This window comes from Pongo abelii, chromosome 6 (genome assembly GCF_028885655.2).
Source record: "Pongo abelii isolate AG06213 chromosome 6, NHGRI_mPonAbe1-v2.0_pri, whole genome shotgun sequence".
NCBI classification, from domain to species: Eukaryota; Metazoa; Chordata; class Mammalia; order Primates; family Hominidae; genus Pongo; species Pongo abelii.
The window spans coordinates 7,899,569-7,924,218 of NC_071991.2; the positions used below are offsets into that span (position 1 = coordinate 7,899,569).

Here is a 24,650-nt window from a genome sequence, read left to right on the forward strand (position 1 = left end):
ATTGAGGGGGAGGATGGGAAAAAGCAGGTTGTGGGGAGGCTGTCGGGGGACGGGAGTAGGGGAGGTGGGGACGCAGGCTGTCTTGGGGGGGCTGTAGCGGGAGAATGGGGAGAGACGGATGGGGGGAGGGTATCTCGGGGCGGTCGGGGGGCTGTCGGGGGAGGATGGGGAGAGGCGTGTGGGGGAGGTTGTCTGGGGGAACGAGGGTGGGGGGCTGTCGGGGGAGGATGGGGAGAGGCGGGCGGGGGTGGCTGTCTTGGGGGACGAGGGTTGGGGGGCAGTAGGGAGAGGATAGGGAGAGGCGGGCGGGGGAGGTTGTCTATCTTGGGGGCGGGGCGGAAGCTGGGGGCGGGGCTGCGTGGCCACCTGGTCCGGGAGCCCCAGGCGCCGGCCGGCCGTCCGCCCGCAGGTGCCGCCACTGCTGCCCCGCGCCCGCCGGGACACCCGGCCCCGGCCCCGCCCCGAGGGCTCATTTGCATGCGTCCGCGGCCCCGCCCGGAGCGGCTAAAGCGACGTGTCCTTGTCCCCCGTGGGCAGCCTCGGCGCGTGCGGCCGCGGATCCCCAGGTAACCCGGGAGCTGGGAACTCGGGTTAGAGGGCCGCGGGGAGGGGACCCAGGGGCAGGACCTGGCGGCTGGGTTGTGGGGGCTGTGGGGAAACCCGGGTGGGGGACTTCTGGTCTGTCTGGAGCCCCCACGGGGGCCATCCACGTGGTGGGATTGGGGGTTGCCGCCAGGCCCTGGCCATTGCCGACCTCTGACCTCCACGGCTGCCCCATGTCCGCAGCGGTTCTGGCCCCAGTGCTGTCCCTGCACGTGTCACGTCCAGCGGGTCAGGACAGCGAGAGCCTGGTGGCTGGAGTCGCTGCCCGCCCACGGGATGAAGGAGTCAGTGCCGCCTCCGGCAGAGACGCCCCCTAAGCTAGGGTGGGGGACGCATCTCAGGGTGGTCTAGGCAAAGTGTCAAAGGTCACCGAGCTCAGGAGGCACTCGGGGGGCAGTGAGGGGCATGAGCCAGAGGAAGATCTAGGGGTCAGGGTGAGTCACCCTGGGGGAACGGGGACGCAGGGACAAGGACAGGTTCCAGAGGTCTGTATGAGGTAAAGCAAGGGCGTGGGTGTGTGGAGGGTCAGCCCAGGGCTAAGCGTGTGAACAGAAGGACCTCCAGTCGCGGAGCGCTAACCCCTGCCCCTGGTACCATTGCTGTCAGCAAGGAGGAAGCTGCCGGGGACGGCACCCCAGCGGGTCCCCTGGCCATGTGGGGTGAACACAGAGTGTCCTGTGTTCTGGATTTCAGCTCCAAGGGCCTCACCTCCCTGCCACCAGCTCCTAGGACAGCCAGTCTAGGGCCATGAAGACCAAGAACCGGCCCCCGCGGCGCCGGGCCCCGGTGCAGGACACAGAGGCCACCCCCGGGGAAGGGACGCCAGACGGGTCCCTGCCGAACCCGGGGCCAGAGCCGGCCAAGGGTCTGCGGAGCCGGCCGGCCCGGGCCGCAGCAGGGGCTCCGGGCGAGGGCAGGCGCAGGCGGCCCGGACCCTCGGGGCCCGCTGGCCGTCGTGACAGCAGCATCCAGCGGCGTCTGGAGAGCAACGAGAGGGAGCGGCAGCGGATGCACAAGCTGAATAACGCCTTCCAGGCCCTACGTGAAGTCATCCCGCACGTGCGCGCGGATAAGAAGCTCTCCAAGATCGAGACGCTCACGCTGGCCAAGAACTACATCAAATCGCTGACGGCCACCATCCTGACCATGTCCAGCAGCCGCCTCCCGGGCCTGGAGGGGCCGGGCCCCAAGCTCTACCAGCACTACCAGCAGCAGCAGCAGCAGGTGGCGGGGGGCGCGTTGGGGGCCACCGAGGCCCAGCCCCAGGGCCACCTGCAGAGGTACTCCACGCAGATCCACAGCTTCCGAGAGGGCACCTAGCACCCAGCCCTGGGTGGGGGTGGTGGTGGCCGCAGCTGCCCGGCCTGCTCCTCCTAGCCCCAGTCCCTCCAAGCCGCGAGCCCCAGATGGGTGGTGACACCCCACAAGGACGCGGCCTCAGCGGTTCCATTTTCCCCCGAACATTCAGCCACTTCCCTGGAGCAATTTTTCCTGCCCCGCTGGGGACCAGCGAGTGGCCTAGTTGCGGCTGTGGCCCTGGACAGCGCCGTGAGGCCCAAACCTCTGGGTAGGGCCCAGTCGGATCCTGATTTTTCATTGAGTCAGGCAGTCTCAGCCGGAGTTGAAAGGCCTCCTTAGCCTTGGAACTAACGTCTCTTCACCCTGACTTCCTCCAGGGCAAGGGAGATTCCAGGAAAAGGTTTACCTGCAGGTTTTCCAAGGCCAAAGCCTCAGCAAGGGATCCCCTCTCTAACCTTTGTTATAGGGCCACATGGGGCCTGGGCTCAGCATCCTCATTTGGGGTAAACTGAGTCCCGGGACAAGCCCGGCAGAGCCCAAGGCTGCTCGGGGAGTGGGGCCAATCCGAGATGGTTGGAGCTGCCAGAAACTCTAATCAGGATGACCTTCAATTCATCCTCAAAAGTTGAATGGTGGGGAGGGGCTGGAGTCTCTTCCTCCCTCCTTCCGAGTTGGGACTCCTGGATGTGTTGACCCTAGGCTGTGCCTGGTTGTGGAGGGTCTGGGGCAGGGTGTGAGGGGCGTCGTGGAGCTGGAGCAGGAGACAGGGTTGGGTGTTCCTGGAGCAGCCCTTCTGGGCATGGGAGAGAAGCCCCAAGGCCCTGGGTTGCTCCCCAGGAGCTGATCTGAGGCCTCCTGCTCAGCCCTGGCCTGTGCGGGGAGCGAGTGTGCCCCCCACCCAGCCCCTGCCACCGCCATTACTTATTCTCACTGATGGGGGGTTATCATGTAATTGGCTGTCTGTAGGACATTACGACGTGCTTGGGTCCTGGTTTGAGTTGGCAGCCCGTTGGGTCTCTCTGCCTGGTGGAGCCTTGGGGTGGCAGGTACGTCCCTTCCCCCGCCCAGGTGCTTCATCCTCATGGCCGGGCCTGGTGGCTTGGCACGTCTCTGCTGCCCCAAGCCCAGCTTCCTTCTGCTGGGCGTTCCTGCCTCACTGGCTCTGCCGGACTTGGCTACTTGACTCTCCCCTCCCTCATGCGTCTGCCCAGAGATGTCCCAAAGGCCCTCAGGGCCAAGCCGGGCCAGGGATGTGGCTGCCACAGCTGAGACCAAGGGCTCTGGCTGGCCCATCCCCACCAGGTGGCCTTGCCCTCCCCAAGTTGGGGGTCGTGGCACTTGGGGTTAGGCCTAGCCACATAAGGACACAGGTAACACCCTGAGGATCTGGCATTGGCAGCTTCAGGCCTAACTTTCCTGGTCAGGGCCCCTTAAGGTGGCCTGGGCACATTGGTTTCATTTCGATGAGATTTTATCAGAGGCCTGGTCTGGTCCTGGCCCTACCTCCCCAGCTGTCCTTCAGCACAGCTTGGAGTGGGGACTCCAGGACGCTGGGTCTGCCCCTTGGGAGGGGCACTCTGGAAGGTCAGGGTGATCCACCACTGTGAGCTGAGGTTGGATGCAGCTGGGAACTTGGGACAGAGAGAGCCCGGGGCTCCCCTGCTGCGGGGCACCTGCCCAGCGGGGACACGAGATGACAGAGACCTCCCCGGCGGGGGTACTCAGGTGCTATGAACATGGCAGCTCTTGTTTCCGGCTCAACCATGGCCAGAGCAGGGCTCAGTCCGCCCCTGAACTTGCTGAATGGACCGACAAGCTAAGCCTGAAAGCCCAGAAGAGCCTCAGTCCAGGAGATGGAGACCCGGCCTGGTGTCCAGCGCAGCCCAGGGCTTCCCGGGGGGCAACAGGAAGGCCTGGGGGTCACCGCCTTCAGGACAATGGCCTCAGTGGCTCTTTCTTTCTGCCCAGAACTGGCATCTGTACCTCCTCTGCTTCCTAGAGGGTGACCTGGGCCGAGCCACCCAGTCCTTCTTCCCCTGAGGCCAGAGGGGACGCCCCGCGGCCACATCACACAGGATCCTCAGCAGCCATAGTCTCGCTTCAGGGTGTCCAGTGTTTCGAGGAGGAGAGGGGACAGGGGCCAGGTCCACTCCCTTGGCCCTCCTCTTGGACCCCAAGGCCAGGCCGGATCCTTTTATCCTGTGGGGAGCCCCTGCCGCGGCCATCGGGATGAGTTCCCTCAAGTCCCTGCACAAGTGGGTCAGAGACCCACATGCCGTTCCTGGGCTACCCCATGCGCCGTCCCCCAGGGCTGTGGATGTACCCACCCCCCCAGCAGACAGGCGCCCTGAGAGCTCCGGAGGCGCGAGCCCGATCCCCACCAGCGGAGAAGCCAGAACCACAATTGTTGCGTCTGGGAAAACCCAGCTGGAGCCGAACGGCCTGTGCCCCCGCTGTAATTGTGCTGAAAATGTTTCTCAAATGACCCAAATTGGCTCTTATTTTTTCTAATGGCCCTTTCAAAGTATTCATGAAATTGATGCTGTGTCATAAAACAAAAATAAAAAATTTCACGGCAATGTCTGCTTCAGGCACATGGGGAACCACGCGTTTTAATCAACGTATCGATAAAAAACACCAGGGCATGGATGCGCCAGGAAAAATGTTTATTGAGTAAAGCATCCGAGGAAGTGATGCAGGGCAGGTAAACAGTTGGGGCTCAGCAGCGAGGGGACGCGTCGCTCTGCCATTCTGCAGGGTGACGCCCTCCCCGTACCTCGCTGAGAGCCACTTGCAGACACAGCAGGCCAGAGCAGAATGCACAGGTCACTGTTGTAGGGGAACAAACCGTAATGCCCAGAGAAAACCTGATAGTGAAATGTAAACAGACAGGACAGGGTGGTTCCAGGTGGCCGCCACCGCCAGGCCCTTCCCATGATTGATCTGAGAGCTTCACAGCCGGCGGCACTGGGACCCACTTCCAGAAACACTGGAGCACCAGGTCTCTCAGATGCCCACGGGAAGGGCCCCAGGGAGGGCTTCCTCAGCATCAGCTTTTGGGTGACAAACCCCATACAGCAAAACTGTACAAATACACACAACAGACCCCCTGCTGACAGTGAGACCAGGACCCTAGGAAGGTCAGGTGGTGGCGAAGTCATCCCCTCTCCAACCGAGCAGAGCCTGGGGTTGGGCTCTGATGACCTCCCGGGCAAAGTGTGCAGTTAGAGGAAGCAAACTCCCAGTGGGGCACAAAGGGATAAAAAGCAGCTGAGAGATTGCGGGATGGGGTTCAGGGCCACTTGGCCGACACTTTCTGCCTCGCCTGGCCGGGCTGGGCCAGGCTGGGCTCTTGCCACAGGACGGAGGGTGACTGTGCGCCCTGCTCCATGTGCAGGACGGGCTGAGGGTCCCATGGCCACTGCCGACGGACACAGTACTGCTCCCCACAGAAGCCTGCAGTCTGCACCCCCCTACAACATGATTTGACATCCAAGAAGCCCGTCGCCAGCACGTCTGGGGAAGGGGCCAAATGGGGGTTGATGATGGTGACTGCGCACATGGACGCTGCCTCCAGCCACGGGGCAGCCTCTCGTCCTCTCCCAGCCTCCCGTCTGGTACCCCGGCTCCCTCAGGGAAGAGGACATCCCATCCACTCCAGTGTTATTTCCAATCTGCTGTCTCCTTCCTTCACTTTTTTTTTTTTTTTTTTTTTTGAGATGGAGTCTCGCTCTGTTGCCCAGGCTAGAGTGCAGTGGCACGATCTTGGCTCACTGCAGCCTCTGCCTCCCAGGTCCAAACGATTCTCCTGCCTCAGCCTCCCGAGTAGCTGGGATTACAGGCGCCCACCACCACGCCCTGCTAATTTTTTTATTTTTTTTTGTATTTTTAGTGGAGATGGGGTTTCACCATGTTGGCCAGTCTGGTTTGAAACTCTTGACCTCAGGTGATCTGCCCACCTCAGCCTCCCAAAGTGCTAGGATTACAGGCGTGAGCCACAGCGCCCGGCCGCCTTCCTTCACTTTTGAAATTAAAGCCTCTTTGCAAGTCCTGCTCTGAGAAATGGTCACTGCACATGGTAAAGAGGCCTTGAGCCCCACGGCCGTCTCTCTTGGTGAGGGTTGGTGGGGCCCGGGTGCTGTCTGAGATGCCGGCTCAGAAGGGCTCCGTCCTGGGCTCTGCTGCCCCAGGGCCGGCGTTCCCGGAGGGCTCCAGGTTCTGGGTTCTAGTCCTGGAAAGGCAGGAGGGAGACGGGAAGGGAAGGGTGGGAGGGGCCTCTGGGAAGTGCAGCTCCACCCCATGCCCCACACCCCGGGGACTCTCGCAGACGGGGACACGTGCGGGAGTGTCCGCGGAGCTTCACATTTCAGGGCCGTCTCAGCCAGTGCCTCTGAAGTGGCCGCAGCCTTGGGGCCAGGTTCCCTCCTGAGTCCGCCTGGGCTACATCGCTCCCACAGTGCACACTCCAGCACAAGAATGGCTCAGCCTTGATCCCCCAAACTGGGCACCGTCCCTGCATGTAGGTGTGTGGGGAAGGCCTCAGCAGCAGACGGGGCCATGGGCCTCTGGTGGGGCACTCGGCTCCTGCTCCTGGGACGAGCTCCGGGGGGCCCTGGTGGCGTTGGCCCGGACAGAGATATGGTCCCAGCCTCCCTGAAAGGAGAGAGCTGCGTCACCAGGGGACTCGGGGACTCGAGGATCCTGGAGGGGCTCTGCCTGGGGGCCTCCCACAGTGGCCGTCCCCATCTCCAGCACCCAGTGCAGGCACAAGGTGACAACACAGCCCCAGGCTGCGGGTCCCGCTCACCCCGATGCCGTAGTCCCAGCCGTGGCCCTTGGGCTCGTGAGGCTGCACTCCGGTGCGATGACACACTGTCCCCCGGCTCAGGCTGTGGCTGCCCTGCACTTTGTCGGCGATCACCCAGACCTGGAGCACAGACCCCATGAAGCCCTCAGCCCCACCTGCCGTGGGACGGCTGGGCATGGGATGGGGGAGACCAGAGACGGAACCAGAGCACCCCAAGTGCCCGATACCCCCTGAGCACCCCCACCTGGTCCAGGGGCCCCACGGACACCCGGCACACGTTGTTGGACACGTGCTCCCAGCTGGAGCCCTGCGGGTAGCTGGGCGTGATCCCTTGGCGATACCACAGGTTTCCTGGGGAGAGAAGCAGTGAGGGTCAAAGGGGAAGACCTTTCGGGCCCCTCCTTCCCGTGTGGCCCGGCAGCCGGTGGCCAGATCCTGCTCTAACCACTTCGGGGTTTGGGAAGCTGCCGGGGAGGCAGGAGGGTCCTGGCCCCTGAGTCAGGGCCACAGCCTCCTCCACTTCTCCACACTCAGGAGCCTGGGCTGTAGCCAGCTCCGCCTTCTGCACACTCGGGGCATCCCCCAAGCCTCATAATCACCCTATTGTGCTGGGCACGGCCGGCGTCCTGATCCTCTTTCTGCTGAGGCAGAAACTGTGGACAAGGGAAGTCCTAGCCAGAGCAATCAGGCAAGAGAAAGAAAGAAAGGGCATCCAAATCGAAAAAGAGGAAGTCACGGTGTTTCTGTTTGCCCATGATAGGATCAAATACCTAGAAAACCCTAAAGACGTCTCCAAAAGACTCCTAGATTTGACATGAGTTCAGGAAAGTCTCAGGTTACAAAATCAATGCACACAAATTAGTAGCACTGCTACATGCCAGCAGCAACCAGGCTGAGAATCAAATTAACCCCTTTTACAACAGCTGCAAAAAATAACGTAAAATACCTGGGAATGTACTTAACCAAGGAGGTGAAAGATCTCTGTAAGGAGAACTACAAAACACTGCTGAAAGAAATCATAGATGACAGAAACAAATGGATTGATGAGTATGGGATGAATCAGTGGAAGAATCAATATCATGAAAATGATCATTCTGCCCAAAGCAATCTACAGATTCAATGCAATTCCTATTAAAATACTGTCATCATTTTTTACAGAATTAGAAAAAAAAAAATCCTAAAATTCATATGGAACCCATAAAGAGCCTGAATGCCCAAAGCAATTCTAACCAAAAAGAACAAATCCGCAAGCATCACATTACTGGACTTCAAATTATACTACAAGCCTACAGTAACAAAAACAGCATGGTGCTGCTATAAAAGTAGACACATAGACCAGTGGAACAGAAGAGAGAACCAAGAAATAAAGCCAGATACCCACAACCAATTGATCTTTGCGAAAGCATACAAAAGCATAAATTGGGGAAAGGACACTTTATACAATAAATGGTGCTGAGTAAACTGGATAGTCGCATGTAGAATAATGAAACTGGATCCGTATCTCTCACCATGTTAAAAAATCAACTCAAGATGAATCAAAGACTTACATCTAGACCTAAAACCATACAAATTCTACAAGAAAACCTAGGAAAAACTATTCAAGAGCTTTGCCTAGGCAAAGGATTTCTGACTAAGATCCCAAAAGCAAATGCAACAAAAATAAAAATAAATAAATGAGCCCTAATTAAACTAAAAAGTTTCTGCAGAGCAAAAGAAATAATCATCAGAGTAAACAGACAACCCACAGGATAGGAGGAAATATTTGCAAACTATGCAACTGACAAAGGACTCATAACCAGAATCTAGAAGGACTCAAACAAATCAGCACACACACACACACACAAAACCAATAATCCCATCCAAAAGTGGCCAAATGACATGAATAGACATTTCTCAAAAGAAGATATGCGGCCGAGCGCGGTGGCTCATGCCTTTAATCCCAGCACTTTGGGAGGCCAAGGCAGGCGGATCACCTGAGGTTGAGAGTTCGAGACCAGCCTGACCAACATAGAGAAACCCCATCTCTACTAAAAATACAAAATTAGCCGGGCGTGGTGGTGCATGGCTGTAATCCCAGCTACTCGGGAGGCTGAGGCAGGAGAATCGCTTGAACCCGGGAGGCAGAGGTTGCAGTGAGCCGAGATCTCACCACTGCACTCCACCCTGAGCAACAAGAGCAGAACTCCATCTCAAATAAAAAAAAAAAGAAGATATACAAATGACCAACAAACATGAAAAAATGCTCACCACCACTAATCATCCGAGAAATGCAAATCTAAACCACACTGAGATATTAATACCACTTTATTTCTGCAAGACTGGCCATTATTATAAAGTCAAAAAACAACAGAGCCAGGCGCAGTGGCTCCTGCCTGTAATCCCAGCACTTAGGGAGGCGGAGGTCGGCGGATCACCTGAGGTCAGGAGTTCGAGACCAGCCTGCCCAACATGGCCCCATCTCTACTAAAAATACAAACCCCATCTCTACTAAACCCCATCTCTACTAAAAATACAAAAAAATTAGCCTGGCATGATGGCGGGGACCTGTAATCCCAGTTACTTGGGAGGCCGAGACAGAAGAATCGCTTGAACCTGGGAGGCGGAGGTTGCAGTAAGCCGAGATCATGTCACTGTACTCTAGCCTGGGCAACAAGAGTGAAACTCCGTCTCAAAAACAACAAAAAAATTTTTTTAATGGTACATTTTACTTTATTTATTTTTATTTTTATTTTATTTTATTTTTTGAGACAGAGTCTTGCTCTGTCACCCAGGCTGGAGTGCAGTGGCATGCCTTGGTGCACTGCAATCAATATCCTCCTTCTCCCAGGTTCAAGCGATTCTCCTGCCTCAGCCTCCTGAGTAGCTGGGATTATAGGTGCGCACCACCACACCTGGCTTTTTTTTTTTTTTTTTTTTTGAGACGGAGTCTCACTCTGTTGCCCAGGCTAGAGTGCGGTGACGCAATCTCGGCTCACTGCAAGCTCCGCCTCTGGGGTTCACGCCATTCTCTTGCCTCAGCCTCCTGATTAGCTGGGACTACAGGTACCCGCCACCACGCCTGGCTAATTTTTTGTATTTTTAGTAGAGATGGGGTTTCACTGTTAGCCAGGATGGTCTCGATTTTCTGACCTTGTGATCCACCTGCCTCGGCCTCCCAAAGCGCTGGGATTACAGGTGTGACCCACCACGCCTGGCCTAATTTTTGTGTTTTTAGTAGAGACGGGTTTCACTAAGTTGGCCAGGCTGGTCTCAAACTCCTGATCTCAAGTGATCCGCCCAACTCGGCCTCCCAAAGTGCTGGAATTATAGGCATGAGCCACTGCGCCTGGCTAATGGTACATTTTAAAATAACTGAAAGAGGGCCAGGCGTGGTAGCTCACGCCTGTAATCCCAGCACTTTGGGAGGCCGAGGTGGGCAGGTCACTTGAGGTCAGGAGTTTGAGACCAGACTGGCCAATATAGTGAAACCCCGCCTCTACTAAAAATATAAAAATTAGCCAGGTGTGGTGGTGCGTGTCTCTAATCCCAGCTACTTGGGAGGCTGAGGCAGGAGAATCGCTTGAACTCAGTAGGTGGAGGTTGCAGTGAGCCGAGATCGCGCCACTGCACTCCAGCCTGGGAGACAAGAGCAAAACTCCATCTCAAAAAAAAAATAATAATAATAATAATAATAACTAAAAGAGTATAATTGGATTGTTTGTAACATAAAGGCTTGAGGAGGTGGATACTCCCTTTACCCTGAGGTGATATTATGCATGCATGCCTGTATCAAAACATCTCATGTACCCCATAAATATACACACCCACTCTGTACCCATAAAAATTAAAGTTTTTTTTTTTTTTTGAGATAGAGTCTCGCTGTGTCATGCAGACCATGTTGGCCAGGCTGGTCTCGAATTCCTGATCTCAGGTGATCCGCTGGCCTCAGCCTCCCAAAGCGCTGAGATTACAGGTGTGAACCACCATGCCCAGCCAAAACATTAAAAATTTAAAAAAAGAGCAACTTGCCATTCTCATCCAGGGCGTACACGGACGTCTGCCCCACGGACACCTGCTTCAGCCTCTGTCTCGGCGGGGACGGGATGTGGTACCAGCAGTCACCTGTGAAGGGGACGCTGACTCAGGCATGCGGCCTTCTCCTGCTCGCATGGGCCAGGTGGGGCTGTGGGCCTCGGTCCCCAGCTGCCTCTCGGATGTGTAGCCTGGTGTCAGCTGTGGGCCACACAGAGCTGACCCGTGCCCTGCCGTCCACCCAGCACTGTGCCTGGGGTCTCTGGAAGCCGTGGCGGGCTCCGATGGACTCATCTTGCCAGCACAACACGAAGGCTTCCTGTGCAGCTCATGGTGGAGACCCAGCCTCAGGGGCTGCCCTGCTAACCCATCCCTGTGCAGAGGGCAGCTGAGTACCAGCGTCCCCGTGTTGGACACTGGACATCTGGAGAAGAACAAGCCAGCACAGCCCGTCCTCCCGGGCGGCCACCAGATTGGTCACTGTGGAGTGGACCCTGCAGGGCCGAGACACAGGGGCCACCCCGGGAAGGGCCAGGCAGGCCTGGCTCTGGCTGCCCCATCACCAGGGTGACCACCTCCCAGTCAGTCCCAGTGGGAGGGGGACACGGCTTCTGGGGGACCCTGGCCCAGAGAAGATGTTCAGCAAACATCAGCTTGGACGGAAGGTGAACACCGCAGGGGCTCCTGGGGCGCGGCACTCACCGGCTGGCTGCGAGGGGTACACAGAGCCCCGGTAGAAGGTGGAGCCGTCCCTTGCCACGGCCCACACCTGGTAGCAGGCCCCGATGGAGATGGAGGTGAAGGGCTGGTCGGTGCCAACGTGCAGCCAGGAGGAGCCCTGGGGACGGCAAGGAGGGGCGCTGAGGTCACCAGGACCTCCACCCCCAGGGCCCCACCTCCAGGCCCAGCAGAAATGGGCCTAGCGGGTGGGCAGCACAGGTGGCTGGGGGACAGCCAGGAGTCACACAGCCCCACCCGGCCTGATCTCGGTGCTTGTTGAAATCCTGGGCGCATCTCACCCTCCTGCGAGCAGGGAAAGCGCCTCCATGGGCGTGTGCACCTCACCGGGGTGCTGACCACCAAGGACCGGGTGCCAAAGAGCCGCGGTGTCCCCTGGGCCCACCTCTGTCACCCCCGCCCCACCGGCCTCATTCCTGGGCCAACTGCCCCAGGGCACAGGGACCCACTCGGAGCACAGGCAGTGTCCACTGGTCCTAGGGGCTTGTCCTGAGCAGGGTCCGAGCCCAGCCGGACTCCAGAGCAAGGGTCTCATTTTAAGAAGAATCCGTCTGGCCCCAGCACTCACCGCAGGGTTGAGCTCCGACACGCCCAGGCGGCACAGCACATCCCCCTTGTCGCTGACGGCCCAGAGGGCGATGCTGTGCCCGCTCCCCTCGGCACCCGGGCTCTCCGGGATGATGGACACGTCCCTGAGGGCGATGGGGGGCACCTCCAGCCAGGGCCCACTGGTCACCAGCTTGCATTTTCTGTACAGTGGAGAGAAGACACAGCCCGGGGACCCCAAGGTGACTGCCAGGCTCCAGGGCCTCTGCCCCTGGAGCCAGGAGGAGGAAAGCAGCCAACCCCGGGGTGGGTAGAAAGAGGGGCCCAGAGGTGGCCTCCTCCCCACCCCCACCCCTATCCAGGCCCAGCCAGGCCCCCACCCCCACCCCCAGCTCCAGCCAGGCCCCGTTCTCTGTCCAGCTCACAGGCGGAGTGTGCCAGTGACATTTCTCTTATTTGTTCATGAAAACAAACTATTCTGAAACCAGAGAGCACTGGGAGCCTGCGGGCATTTCCTGGGCTGACATTTACTTAGATTCGGCTTCCCTCTTCACCCTACTCCCCACTGATTCTTCCCTTGGGACTGAGGTCAGAGGCCAGGAGATCTGGCCCAGGGTGCGGGGAACCAGAGCTCCCTCAGGGGCGGCTCCTCCAGGAGCCTGACCGTGACAGTCACCCGCAGCCCTGCCTCACCTGGCCCAGCACCTCCTCCTCACAAAATCCTTCATCGTTTTGGACCCATGGTATGAGCTGCAAGGAGGAAGAAGATGAAATCAGGGCCACTTCGTGGAAGTTTCCGGAAAGGGACCGTGCATGTAAACATTCTTGTTCTACCCGTTACAGGGCATGGGGACTGGGTGGAAGTCACGGATGGGGTTCAGAGGAGGAGGTGTCACCACGCGCGGCTCTCAGGAGGTGCTTCCTGGCTGCCCCGGCGGGGTCAGGGCTGAGTGCAGCCCCAGGGACCTGCAGGGAGGGCCTCCTGGGGGTTGGGGCCTCCCAGGGGCAGGGCGCTCCCTGGGGAAGGGGGTCGGGGCCTCCCTGGGGCTGGAGCAGAGCAGTCACTTGTCAGGGGTCAGGCTAAGGGGACTCAGCCCTCCCCTCCCCAGGCCCCGTCAGAGCCCTTTTGGGGAGCAAGAGCCCTCGGTCAGGATGAGGCCCGAGGCTGAGCAGAGGGTGGTCCAGGAGGCCTGGCTGTGGCCGAGGGGACGGTCCTGGTCTGCTCAGAAGCCACCTGGCTCTGGGCCCCAGCTCAGGCTGTCCTGGCTCCATCTTCCAACAGGCTGAGACTGTGCCGTGAAGGGCCTGCCCACACCGTGCACCTGCACCGCCAGGGTCCAGGGCCTCGCGACAGCGACTGCATCTCTCCAAGGGGCTCACACTGCCCCTTCACCTAACATCTCGTGTTGGGCCCCCCAACACTCAGGGCCTGGCTCAAAGCCCCCCAGAGCTCACCCTGCTAAGGCTGTCGAGGCCACTCGCCCTCCTCAAGCCCCTCAATCTGGTGCCCTGGATGCCACCATCTGATCCTCCCAGAGCCCGTGCCTGGCACAGCAGGGATGAACGTGGCGCGGGGGAGCCATGGCGCTCCTACCCATGCCACGCACGGAGGCCAGGGGTGCCACGTGTGCAGGGAGCACTCCCCTGGGCCCCTCCCGGCCCCTCCGCTGGCTCCTCCCCCTCCAGTAGCAGGGCTGGCACCAGGGGTCTGCTCCTTGGCCAGGCCTAGGGGCCAGGGTCCAGCCTGGAAGAGCAGTGAGGCCAGAGGCCACACACTCCAGGGCCCTGACATTCAGGACCCAGCCCAAAGGCCCTGTGCAGGGAGAGGCTTACGCAGGGAAGTCGCTGGCATACTGCCACCCCTCCTGGTCCGTGCCCCCCGGAACGCTGAAATCCACGAACCAGTCGGAAACCTGGGAGGAGTGAGTCAGTGAAGTTGGGACCCCCCAAATCCAGAGGGCAGTCAGAACACTCGAGGAGGGGCAACGAGGGGTGGGAGGGCAGATTCCCAACCCCCCAGGGGGCAGCGGGGCCTCACCCAGGCCCACTGCAGGGACGGGGGCTTCGTGCCAGCCTTCGTGCACTCCTGCAGCCCCGAGGCATCGCTCCACATGTACCGGTCCGTGGGCAGACCCCTGCGGCAGGACGACAGGGCGGGTGACGAGGGCGACTGGGTAACCAACTGGCTCACTCAGACACCCCCATAACACCCCACAGGGAAGCACCGAGCTCCAGTCTCAGAACCAGCCACCTTCAGGCACTCGCACTCCTAAGAGGTGACAGCCTGCTGGGCACAGTGGCTGACGCCTGTAATCCCAGCACTTTGGGAGGCCGACGCGGGCAGGTCACCTGAGGTCAGGAGTTCGAGACCATCCTGGCCAACATGGTGAAACCCCATCTCTACTAAAAGACAAAAAATTAGCCAGGTGTGGTGGCAGATGCCTGTAGTCCCAGCTGCTCGGGAGGCTGAGGCAGGGGAATCGCTTGAACCCGGGAGGCGGAGGTTGCAGTGAGCCGAGATTGTGCCACTACGCCACTGCACTCCAGCCTGGCGACAGAGCAAGACTTCGTCTCAAAAAAAAAAGGCAGGGGGGGATTTGGACACAGACACATGCATAGAGGGGAGAAGACTTTCTTTCTCTCTTTCTCTCTCTCTTTCTCTTTCTCTCTCTCGCTCTCTCTTTCTCTCTTTCTTTCTTACTTTTCAGAGACAGGCTATCGCTCTGTCACCTAGGCTGGAGTGCAGGGGTATGATCATAGCTCACTGCAGCCTCGAATTCCTGGGCTCAAGTGATCCTCCCAACTCAGCCTCCTGAGTAGCTGGGACTACAGACACATTCCACCACACCTGGCTAATTTATTTTTAAATGTCCTGTAGAGATGGAGTCTTGCTTTGTTGCCCAGGCTGATCTTGCCTTGCAAAGCACTGGGATTACAGGCGTGAGTCCCCACATGTGGCCACATTTCTCTTGTTCAAACCATGTGGTCTGTGGTACTTTGTTAGTGTCACCACAGGACACTCCAGTGGCAGGAAGCAGCCCATAGGGCAGTTTTGGGGGCGGCTGAGGCTGAGATGCCTGGAGAACGCAGCTGGGGCACGCATTTGTGATGACCAGCTGTGGCCCTTTCGGCCTCTCTGAGACAGATGTGGGCGCGCAGCCCTGCCCTGCCCTGCCCTGCCCTCCGTCGGAACTGAGGAGGATGTGAGGAGGGGGTGGAGATACAAGCGTGCTGCCAGGCTGTGTGGACACTGCCCACAGCTGAGGCGGAGGTTTTCAGGATGGAAATATTTTGGCGATATGTGCCAACCGCCTTAGAAAATCTCAAATCCCCTGATTTACTGGGGTAAACACACAGACACACAAATATTTACACACAGGGACATCCTTTAAATGGTTCCATAGGACACTGAAAAGGTCACATATGGTCGAGACGTCCAAGGCTGAGTAAAGTCAGATACACTGGGTCCACTCTGGGTACGGAACAGTGAGGCCATGGAGCCACCTCCCTGTGCCTGGCCTTGTCTGCCCCCAACACGGACACACAGGATGGCTGGAAGGCCACACCCCACATGCTAATCGCAGTTGCTGTCTTTGGCTGGTGAGATTAGAGTCGTCAGAGAGTTTGTTGTTTCTATTACTAAGTGTTTATTTCATCAATTTGGAAAAGGCAGAAGTGGAGGACAGGCGCGGTGGCTCACGCCTGACGATGCCTGTAATCTCAACACTTTGGGAGGCTGAGGCGGGCTTCGAGAGTTCAGGAGTTGGAGACCAGCCTGACCAACATGGTGAAATCCTGTCTCTACTAAAAATACAAAAATCAGCCAGGTGTGGTGGTACGTGCCTGTAATCCCAACTACTTGGGAGGCTGAGGTAGGAGAATCGCTTGAACCCAGGAGGCAAAGGCTGCAGTGAGCCAAGATCGCGCCACTGTACTCCAGCCTGGGTGACAGAGTGAGACTGTGTCTCAAAAAACAAAACAAAACAAAACAAAAAAAACAAAGAAAAGCAGGAGAGGAAATCAACTGCATTTCTTTAGACAGCCTCAAAAAGCTAAAAAAAAATGTAAAACTTTGAATATGCCACTTATAATAGTGTCCAAAAATATGAAATACCATCTAATAAAAGATGTCAAAGCTCCAATATAGAAAACTATAGGTCAGGCGCGGTGGCTCACACCTGTAATCCTAGCACTTTGGGAGGCTGAGGCGGGCGGATCATGAGGTCAGGAGTTCGAGACCAGCCGGACCAACATGGTGAAACCCCGTCTCTACTAAAAATACGAAAATTAGCCGTGACATAGTGGAGCATGCTTGTAATCCCAGCTACTTGTTAGGCTGAGGCAGGAGAATCGCTTGAACCTGGGAGGCAGAGGTTGCAGTGAGCCAAGATCACGCCACCGCACTCCAGCCTGGCCGACAGGGCAAGACTCGGTCTCAAAAAAAAGAAAAAGAAAACAAAAGTACAAAACCTCTCTTTCTTCTATCTCTGGTGCTTGAATCAGGAACAGAATCTGATTAAGGAGGAATTACATACATTTCTTGGAGGTAGAAACTTTGTCAATACAGTTAGAGACTTTCGGCCGGGCGCGGTGGCTCATGCCTGTAACCCCAGCACTTTGGGAGGCTAAGGTGGGCAGATCACTTGAGGTCAAGAGTTCAAGACCAGTCTGGCCAACATGGTGAAACCCTGTCTCTACTAACAATACAAAAAATTAGCCATGCGTGGTGCCAGGCGCCTGTAATCCCAGCTATTCGGGAGGCTGAGGCAGGAGAATTGCTTGAACCCAAGAGGCGGAGGTTGCAGTGAGCTGAGATCATGCCACTGCACTCCAGCCTGGGTGACAGAGCAAGACTCTGTATCAAAAAAAAAAAAAAAAACATTCAAGGAAAAAGAAATCTCAGTGAGTGGTAAGATCCGGTTAGTTTCCTGCTGGGGGCCTGACATCAGGCTCTGCTGGACTCCACGGTACGGTGGATGTTGCTGTCCTGTTTTTGCCAGGACTAAGGCCTGTGCCAGGCAGCATCCTGGCCGGGCACCTGTGCCACCTACCTGCTGGTGTAGCCTGTGACGGGGTTCCAGCGCTGGTTCTCATAGATGTGAACACACTTCACATCTGACTGCATGTAGATGTTACTGGTGCTGCTGGCCAGGCCTGTGGGGAGAGGTGGCTGCTGGGACCCAGGCCACATACGCTCCGCTTGGGACTCTGGCTTTCCGTCTGAAGCACAGATTCCCAGAGAGACGGGGAGGGCGGGCTGGAGCCAGGTCAGCGGAGAGGGGCAAACAGTCCTGTTGAGCTTATCTCATGGGGGTCGGCCTGGCTTGGGTTTTCTCCTCTGGGACTGTGATTATTCTGGGATTATGCAACCTCGATGAGCACAGCCTGCTGTGCATTAAACCTCCCATCCACACCCCTCCAGCACCTCTTCCCACCTTGCCCTCCTACTTAGCACCAGGGAGACATGAGGCCCACCCAGCTCACTCTGTTACCAAAGGCACCTGGGACCATCAACGGAACCTCCGTGAGCCCCGGCTTCCTCACTTGTAAAATGAAGACAGAGGTCATTCCTGCCTCATACACAGGGAAGCTGGAAAGCCTGCTCAGATATGCGTTCCTGGGGTGTCAGGGGACCACAGTTCTCTGGGGTTAGCTGCTCCCCCATGGGGCATGTGGGCTGTGACCTGGAACGCCCCATTTCAGTGTCTGTTTCTGCCTTCGTTTTCCAGCAGGAACAGAGGGACCCTGGCTCCTAGAAATCGGGGGGCCACAGAAGTTCAGCGAGTGCCTACCCTGAAGGAAGAACCCACCGAATGCCCTGAAAATGAGGGGCCGGACATGCCGGTGGACCCTGGCCGCTGCCTCTCTGGAACCTTCGAGGCCCTCAGCTGGAAGTGGGTACTGGCAGGGACCATCCCGGGTGGAGGCTGGCAGTGGTGAAGGTCACCTGTCGGCCAGCTGTTAGCCGAGTGTGAACACTGGGACAGTGGCCCTGGCCTTGGGCAGGGAACCCAGACGGGGACTAGAGGAAAGAACGCCCAGGAAGGCTCCGGGGGGGGCGCGGGCCGCCCTCACCTTGGAAGCAGCCGCCTCCATAGCCACCTGTGTACACCCAGGCCGTGTGGTCATAGCCGATGCCCCACACCACGCCCCGGCTGTTGGCCTCCACCATCCGCAGGTGGCCTCCCATCTGCCGCCAAAACCTGGAAGGATGGGAGAGGGCGGGTGGAAACCCCTCAGGCCCCACCTTCCAACCCTGCCTGGCCGCCCTTTTGTTCCGTGGCCTCCCGTGGTTCTGGGATTTTCCCAGCCCTTGGTCTCCAAGCACAGACCATCCACCCTGCCTGACCTCCGTGTTCATATTAATCAACGCTAAAGAGACTCAGCCCACGAGAGGTGCAGGGTCTCGGCACTGGGGCTGTGCAGGTCAGACCCTCTCCACGGGCTGGGAGTCTTCTGGAACCCACCCACTTCAGCCCCATGGTGACATGGAGGGGGATGAGGCCAGCGGCGTGTTTCACAGGGCCCCTTGGGGTCTGGGACCTGGGGGAACGGGCTGGCCACAGTGGCAGGTGCAGCCAGGCTTGAATATCACAGAGCAGAGCCGGACATGACGTCTAATCCTCTGCATGAGTGACAGCACGGCCCTTGGGCTTCCAGGGTGTCGATGGGAGGTGGCGCCAGCACAGCATGGCCTCCTGGGCGGGCAGAGTGCAGGCTGTGGCTGGTGCAGGTCACAGCCTCCTGTGGCTGAGACCTTGTCACTGTCACTGTCACCAGAGGTAGTCTGAATCCTCTGACAGGATATTGCTGTCTCCTCCTGCAGCCAGGGCTTCTGGCTCACTATGTCCCCAGCCCCAGTGCCCATGGGTAATGAAGCCCAGGACCTCGTCAGCTTGGGAACACCCCCGGGGCAGCCTCTGTCCCACAGGGGACAGAATTATAGCCCCCATGTCCCCTGCCGGGCCCTCCTCCTCAGGACTCAGTTCAGATCCCCCCCAGGGAACCTCATTCCCCCTTTGTGGCTTTTTTTTTTTTTCTGAGACAGGGTCTCGCTCTGTTGCCCAGGCTGGAGTGCCGTGGTGTGGGTGTGATCACACCTCACTGCAGCCTTGAACTCCTGGGCTCAAGTGATCTTCCCACCTCAGCCCTCCAAGTAGCTGGAACTACAAGTGCGTGACACTATGCCTTGCTAATTTTTTTGGTTTCTTTTTGTTTTTTGTAGAGACGAGTCTGGCTATGTTGCCCAGGCTGGTCTTGAACTTCTGACCTCAAGTGATCCTCCTACCTCAGCCTCCCAAAGTGATGAGATTGCAGGCGTGAGTCAACCTGCCTAGCCCCGCCTTGTGGCTCTCAATGTCCCCAGCAGAACAATGCCTCCTAGGCTTGTGCGCCCGGCCCCGCCCTCACCCCACTCCAGCCTGGCTACTCCGGGTCCCCCTGGTCCGGTATCCACCGGCACTTCCCAGTGCCAAACGTCAAGTCCTCTCTCCGCCCACTCCCGCTGGACTTCAAACCCCACCAGCTCTGCCTTCACCACGCCCCCAAACTCTTCTCCCACAGCGGTTCTCTCTTCTCTGCCCCCAGGCCCCAGGCCGCTCAGCTGGAGCTGGAGGTGGCTGAGCACCGGGTCTGTGCCCTGTGCAGGTGGAGAGACGTGACTGCTTTGCTATGGCCTGCAAGCCCCCTGGGGTGGAGAATTGTGCCCCTCACCCACACTCCACATTCCTCCCGATGCTCAGAGGCTGCTGGGCGGCACTGACCCACCCTGGGCCCAGTGGGGCTTCTGGTGCCCCCTCTTGGGGTCTTTGGACAGGCCCAGGGGGACTTGGGGGCCTAGGAACCAGTAGCCGTGCCTCTGGCTGGTCAGCGAGAAGCTTGACCCTGCGTGGACTCCAGTCCTCTGGATCCCCCTTCTGTAACCACGAGTTCGGGGTGAGGCCAGGCCCCAGAACCCACCCGGAGTGCGGCCCACTCACATCTGGTCGCAGGGCAGAGGGTGCTCGTGGGCCTCCAGGTCCGGGCTGGGCTCGCTCACGAAGATGTCCCCCTTGCAGGTGATGGACCAGATGGCCTGCGGGGACGGGCGGCCCTGCACCTTCCGGCTCTCGCAGCAGGACAGGCTGAGCAGGGCGAGCTGGTGTGCCACAACGCCAGTCACTGCTGAGCAGGCCAGGCCAGGCCAGGCTGCCCCACCATGGCTGTCCCTCCCCCCGGCCTGAGGGGACCACCACCCACTCACCCAGTCATTCATGTCCTGCTCGGTGGCGGCAGCCAGACGCACCGGCCACCTCTGCCGTGTCCGCTCGGGGGTGTACAGTGCAAAGGAGTGCTTGGTCTCGTTCAGCACCGGGACCAGCGCCACTACCTCATTCAGGAATATATGGATGTACTGTTCACAGAGCAGGCGCCCGGCAGGGCTGTCACCCAGGGCAGGAGGCCTCTGGAGGGCAACCCCCACTGTGCTTTGCCCTGGGACCCTGGCCCTCGGACACCCTCTCTCCTGGCACCCCCAGCCCTGCCCCCTCCCCTGGGTACCCCCAGCCCTGCCCCCTCCCTTGGTACTTCATTTCTTTACCCCCTCCCCGGGCACCCCCCATTTCTGTACCCCCTCCCCTGGTGCCCCCATTTCTGTACCCTCTCCCCTGGGCACCCTCATTTCTGTACTCCCTCTCCTGGGGCACAATTTCTGTACCCCCTCCCCCGGGCACCCCCATTTCTGTACCCCCTCCCCTGGTGCCCCCATTTCTGTACCCCTCCCCGGGCACCCTCATTTCTGTGTCCCTCCCTGGACACCCTTATTTCTGTACCCCTCCCCTGGGCACCCCCATTTCTGTACCCCCTCCCTGGCCCCATCTCCCGTGGGACCTGCGGGCACCTTCTTCTCCTCGTGGACCACGTAGTAGATGAAGAGGATGCTGTCCCGGGCGCCATCATGCCCCGTGAACTGCTCCAGGGCCACGCGTACGTCCACCCACTTGTGGGGCTTCCAGTCGCACCACCACTGCAGCGCCCCGGTCTTCACCCACACCGACTGCGTAGGCCGGGGCAGTGGACACCATCACAGGCAGGCCCGGGGTGCCAGGGGAGGAGGGCGGGGCTGGGGGTGCCCAGAGGAGGAGGCAGGGCTGGGGTAGGGCCCACCCGGCACTCCCGGCCGTCAGCCCAGCTCCTCCTACGCTAATGATAACAGTGACACTGCCAGATACCCGATAGGTGCAGGCTGAGCCAGGGCTGTTCCATACAACCTCCTCTCTCTCAAACAGCCAGAGAGTGGGCACTGCCACCCCACCTTCTGCATGGGGAGACAGGCTCGGGAGGTTCCGTGCCTGGCTTGGTGTCACAGAGTGAGCCAGTGGCAGAGCTAGAACCCAAACCACAGCCTAGTTGTGTCCAGGGGCCTTTGGAATGAGGTGGGTCACATGCTCTGTGTGACTTCCCTGTCACCCCCACACTTGACTGTGAGCCTCTGAGGGCCAGGCTCTGCCACAGGATAGCGGGGCAGAAGCAGGGTCGGCCCATGGGTGGGGTCTCCGGCCGCCCTCTGTGCTAACTCCCTGCAATCACACGCTACACCCCTGGGCTCCCAGGGTTCCCTCCAGCAGGGAGAGGATGACGTGGTTCCCCTCCCTGGTCACCCTCCCCTCCCCACCCACCACCCTCTAAGGTTGCTGCCGTCTCTGGGTCCCCAGGGCCTCCAGTGAGTCCGGAACACAGTGGGGCCCAAACCAAAGTCTTCAGGATGGATGAAGAAACCCTGAGCTCATTTCTCTATGCCTGCATCTGGGAGGGAGACCGGGGGATGGAGGCATCCGTTTCTCTCAGAGCTGGTACACAGCAGGTGCTTAATGAATGATTGCTGGAAAAAAAAAAAAAATGTGTGCACAGCCACTGGGACGCCCACCTGCTCCACGGCCTGCTCATAGTGTCTGAAGTTCTCCAGCTCCCGCTTGGTCCTTTCTGTGAGCTGCTGGAAGATCTGCTTCCTCCAGGCAGCGGTCTGGGCCGGTGTGATGGACAGGGACAGCATGTGTACCGAGGAGGACAGGCCTGTGGGGCAGACAGAGCCTCAGGGCCGGGGCACCGTCTTGCCCGCAGCTGGGCAGGAAGCCACGGCACTCCCCTCCACCAAATCAGCCCTTTCTAGCTCAAAAGCTACGCTCTCTGTTAAGCCTCCTTCCACTCTTCGCCCTGATGGACAAGTTGCTCTCCCCAAGTAATTCAGCCTAGAAAGCGGCCACCACCGCTAGCACAGGGGAGGGGCTGCAGACAGGGGAAGGGGCACTGGCCACTGTGCTTCCAGGTCCTGACAGCCTCAGGCTGGTCTCTGGAGGCCACAGAGGAGCGCAATGTCTGGCTCAGGGCTGCTGAGCACAGTGAGGCATCCAGGGAGGACAGCAGGCCTGCCCGAGCCCCCCCACCCCGGCCTCCTCCCATACCCCACACCCCCAGGGCACCTGGCCATGTGGATGCCCCCAGGCCCTGCAGGAGCCCTTACCCGCCTGGACAGTGAACCACCTGGGCACGGCACATGCCTCCACCATGCAGCCGCCTCCCGACACCCAGGCCCACAGCGGGTGGTCATCCACCCCATACGGCTCCTCCAAGCCCAGCGGGAAGAGCCCCAGCGAGGAGAGGCTGGTGGTCTCGGGGAAGCCAGCGGCCGAGTGGCTGGGCACTTTCTTGGGCTCCTTGAGGTCAATATTGGTCCAGGGCAGCTCGGCCGGGGTAGTGGCTGGGCCGGGGTGTGTGTTGGGTCTGGCCTCCCTGCTGCCCTCGGCTGGGCAGGCATCCTCCACGGTATCTTCTGTGGTCCTGCCAGCCCCTGGGCCTGAGGCTGAGTTCTCCATGGCATTCTTGGAATCGTCTAGAGGCTCTGCAGGGAGAGTCTGGCCAGGCCCTGGTCTCTCGACTTCCGAGGAGGCATCAGTGTCGCTGGGGGCAGACTCGCCACTACCCCTCACCTCGTCACCGAAGAAGCAGCCGGCACTGGGGACAAATCAGGGCAGACCCATCACTCCCTTGCAGGGGAACAGGCGCTGTCAGGCAGGCCTGGCTCCAGCATGCTCCACCATGACTGCCTGTGGAACCCTGGGCAAGTCAGAACCTCTCTGAACTCCTGTCTCTTCCCCTGTGCAAGGTATACATCAGCACCTGCTTCCAGGGAGCTGACACCTGGGACACCCTGCAGACCAATCACATCGACATATCTGAGAGTGAAGATCTAGAATTAGTATTTCTTTTTTTTTTTTTTGAGACGGAGTCTCACTGTCACCCGGGCTGGGGTGCAGCGGCACAATCTTGGCTCACTGCAACCTCCGCCTCCCAGGTTCAAGCGATTCTCCTGCCTCTGCCTCCCGAGTAGCTGAGTGATTACAGGCATGCACCACCACGCCTGGCTAATTTTTGTATTTTTAGTAGAGACGGGGTTTCACCATGTTGGCCAGGCTGGTCTTGAACTCCTGACCTCAAGTGATCCGCTGGGCTCAGCCTCCCAAAGTGCTGGGATTACAGGCGTGAGCCACCATGCCCGACCATAAATCCCTTTTCTTTAAAAAAGACCCAGCTTCAGGATTCCCTTATAACAACACAAAATGGACTAAAACATGTTTTCAAGCCTCTTGGGTATACACCCAGCAGTGGATGTGCTGGCTCACATGGCAGTTCTGGGTTTCATGTCTTGAGGAATTGCTAAATTGTTCTCCACAGTGGCTGTACCATTTCACATTCCTACCAGCAGTGCATGATGCTTCCAATTTCTCCATGTTCTCACTAGCATTTGTTATTGTCTTTTTTTTTTTGAGACAGTCTTTCTCTGTTGCCCAGGCTGGAGTGTAGTGACATGATCATAGCTCACTGCAGCCTCGACCTCCTGGGCTCATGTGATCCTCCCACCTCTGCCTCATAAGTAGCTAGGACTACAGGCCCATGCCACAGCACCCAGATAATTTTTTTTTAATTCTTGTAGAGATGGGGTCTCACTACGTTGTCCAGGCTGACCTTGAACTCCTGGGCTCAAGCAATCCTCCCACTTTGGCCTCCCGAAGTGCTGGGATTGCAGGTGTGAGCTACCGCACCCAGCCTTGCCTTTCTTCCACTGACTTTTCACTCTCTTGATAATGTCCTTTTGATTCACAAAAGTTTTTAATTCTGATGAAGTCCAACTTATCTGTATTTCCTCATTGCCGGTGCTTTTGGTGTCATATCTAAGAAGCTATCGCTAACCTCAAAGTTATAAAGATTTGGCATCTGTAGTTTTTGAAGCTTCTCAGCTGATTCTAATGTGCTTTCCAGTTTAAGAACTAACAGTTGGGGCCAGGCGCAGTGGCTCACACCTGTAATCTCAGCACTTTGAGAGGCCAAGGCGGGAGGATCACAAGGTCAGGAGATCGAGACCATCCTGGCTAACACGGTGAAACCTGATCTCTACTAAAAATACAAAAAATTAGCCAGGTGTGGTGGCGGGCGCCTGTAGTCCCAGCTACTTGGGAGGCTGAGGCAGGAGAACGGCGTGAACCCGGGAGGTGGAGCTTGCAGTGAGCCAAGATCATGCCACGGCACTCCAGCCTGGGCGACAGAGCGAGACTCCGTCTAAAAAAAAAAAAAAAAAAACTACCAGCTGGCCAGGTGCGGTGGCTCATGCCTG

General features: G+C 58.5%; 2 protein-coding genes across 2 annotated transcripts in view; one reads left to right on the plus strand and one right to left on the minus strand.

Annotated features, from left to right (window-relative positions):
* The first annotated feature begins 389 nt into the window (after window positions 1-389).
* Window positions 390-4,482, plus strand: BHLHA15 (basic helix-loop-helix family member a15). The gene is made up of 2 exons (XM_009242546.3): window positions 390-566; window positions 1,297-4,482. Exon 2 carries the CDS (start codon window positions 1,351-1,353, stop codon window positions 1,921-1,923), a length of 573 nt encoding a protein of 190 aa, XP_009240821.1. The 5' UTR covers window positions 390-566; window positions 1,297-1,350; the 3' UTR covers window positions 1,924-4,482.
* A 1,293-nt stretch (window positions 4,483-5,775) lies between these two features.
* TECPR1 (tectonin beta-propeller repeat containing 1) overlaps window positions 5,776-24,650 on the minus strand; it is a gene marked incomplete at its 5' end in the record, with an annotated part of 35,506 nt that continues 16,631 nt past the window's right edge. Inside the window, 16 exon segments of the mRNA NM_001133184.1 lie at window positions 5,776-6,555; window positions 6,710-6,829; window positions 6,954-7,060; window positions 10,718-10,810; window positions 11,423-11,558; window positions 12,027-12,207; window positions 12,698-12,754; window positions 13,838-13,917; window positions 14,043-14,139; window positions 17,056-17,158; window positions 18,080-18,207; window positions 19,984-20,141; window positions 20,247-20,396; window positions 20,883-21,038; window positions 21,909-22,054; window positions 22,503-22,993. Of these exon segments, the coding sequence (NP_001126656.1) occupies window positions 6,442-6,555; window positions 6,710-6,829; window positions 6,954-7,060; window positions 10,718-10,810; window positions 11,423-11,558; window positions 12,027-12,207; window positions 12,698-12,754; window positions 13,838-13,917; window positions 14,043-14,139; window positions 17,056-17,158; window positions 18,080-18,207; window positions 19,984-20,141; window positions 20,247-20,396; window positions 20,883-21,038; window positions 21,909-22,054; window positions 22,503-22,993 (2,317 nt within the window). The 3' untranslated portion in view covers window positions 5,776-6,441.